Genomic DNA, 1,960 nt, shown 5'->3' on the forward strand with positions numbered 1-1,960 from the left:
CCCTCTCCAGCCTGTTCACACCTTTTTTGTATAGTGGGGACCAGGACTGAAAGCAATACTCCAGATGTGGCCTGATGAGTGCTGCTTAGAGCTGGATGCTGTCTTCTTATCTTTCATGGGGATGGCAAAGTGAGAATAGCAGGGAGAAAGCTTCAAAAGTGAGACCTATTATTCAAACCACTTGTTTTGTTCTGCTTTTTAACTCCCCCGCCCAGTGATTCAGAGCAATAGTCTGCAAAAAGTTTACCCGATGATCATTTTGGTCTAGCTGCTGCTGGAGAGCACTGGTGGCAGATCTCTGCTCATTTGCTGCCACCTGCTGCTCGTTCTTTGGAAAGAACCCACTTGGTTAACTGCAGTGTTCTTTGGATCCCTGCTGGATCAGTGCAACTCTGTTCCCCAGAAAAGTTGCTGTGGACACTGCCCTCCAGTTAACATTTCCAAACACTCTCGGTGCTTTATGTTTGTGTTGTCTCTGAGTGATACTTTAATTATAAGCTTTTCTTCCAGAATTATTAGTAAGCCTGCTTGTCTTAATCCTTGTGCCTCAAAATTGGAGACCTTATTTTCCCAGGATGGGTGGGAAATTTACATTTCAGCTACTAGAAATTTGCAGTGACCTTTATAGCCTGAACAAGAACAGAATTGCACTTTCTGTTTTCTGTCTAAATAAAGTATATGCAATTATATATCCGGTCTCCCACAATATTTACTGTTTTACTGTAGCTGTTGAAGTTGTATAAGGGCATCTCAGCTATTATTTGTAAAGATGTGTTTGGGGTCTTCAATATGCTAAAGAAATCTAGAAAATCTGAATCCCGTGGATCTATAAAACCAGCAAAACGTATTCTTTAAAGAAAGTTCTTGTCATTCAAGAAAAGCTCGTGAATATTCAGCCCTGGACTTTTCTTGTGAATGTTTTGAATTATTAGTACCACAAAAGCAGGAGGCTCTGTAGATAATACTCTGGATTGTTCTCTATTTGCAGAGAAGCGGTTCTTCAGGCGTTCAAAATCGGGTGACATCCTTGCCAAGAACCCTGTGGTGCGCTCAAAAAGCTACAACAACCCGCTGCTGACGCCAGTAGCCGAGTATGAAACCGAGGGCATGGCTGCCAATGGAACAGGCATCCGAAGGCACTCTGTTTCAGAAATCACCTCCTGCCTGGAGCTACAGGGGTACTCCAACCTCACCACCATCATGGACAACGGTTCCAAGAGCTCTATGACCACCACGAAAAGCTCCCTGTCGGGAGACCCGGAGAGGCCCAGCCCTGGGTCAGTACAATGCTCTAGCAAACTCAGCACAGTTGAGCAACAGAAAGGACTCTTCCACTCAATTGACGACTCACATAGGTCTTTTGAGCTGGACAGGGACCCTTCCTTGATTCCAGTTCCCTCTTCCAGCCCTGAGAACATAGTGGATCAGATTTTGGAGTCAATTGACTCTGATTCTGAAGGCATTTTTATTGATTTTGGCCGAGGCTGTTCCAATTCATCAGCATACAATGTGGACGTGAACAGACAGAGCATCATGTGAAGGACATTGGGAGACAAACCTTGGGTTTTAATATTATATATGAAAGTTACTAATGTGTTGAGTCAGACCGACTGCGGGCAAACCAGATGTGTCTAGGGCAGAGCCTCTGTTGTAGGTCATCGCAACTGTACTGAAGCCCACAAGTTTGCAGCAGGCAGGAGTCTGCTGTGAGGGGAAAGAAGCTCCAGCAACTTCTCCCTGTCACTCTGCAGCTGGATTTCCTATTGCCTTTACAAACTTAGGGGTTCACAAGCTGACAAGTGTCTGGTAAAATGCTATTAGTGCAGCTGGCAGTGTTCATTCAGTAAAACAGCCTAGCAAATATCAGTGTTCACTTTTAATTTTGTCAAGAGATTCCTGTAGATGTCAGGTTCAGGTTGTTCTCTGAACTGTAACACATCAGCCAGAGTAAAAAAAAAAA

General features: G+C 44.2%; 1 protein-coding gene across 1 annotated transcript; it reads left to right on the forward strand.

Annotated features, from left to right (window-relative positions):
- Positions 1–988: 988 nt before the first annotated feature.
- Positions 989–1,648, forward strand: LOC104395970 (proline-rich protein 5-like; the record flags this gene model as incomplete). Its single annotated transcript, XM_010005737.1, has 1 exon — positions 989–1,648. A coding segment is annotated over one exon (551 nt), but the record flags the coding sequence as incomplete, so codon positions are not given.
- Positions 1,649–1,960: the final 312 nt, after the last annotated feature.

The sequence above is a fragment of the Chaetura pelagica genome, unplaced genomic scaffold (assembly GCF_000747805.2).
Source record: "Chaetura pelagica isolate M959 unplaced genomic scaffold, ChaPel_1.0 C11496642, whole genome shotgun sequence".
NCBI lineage: Eukaryota > Metazoa > Chordata > Aves > Apodiformes > Apodidae > Chaetura > Chaetura pelagica.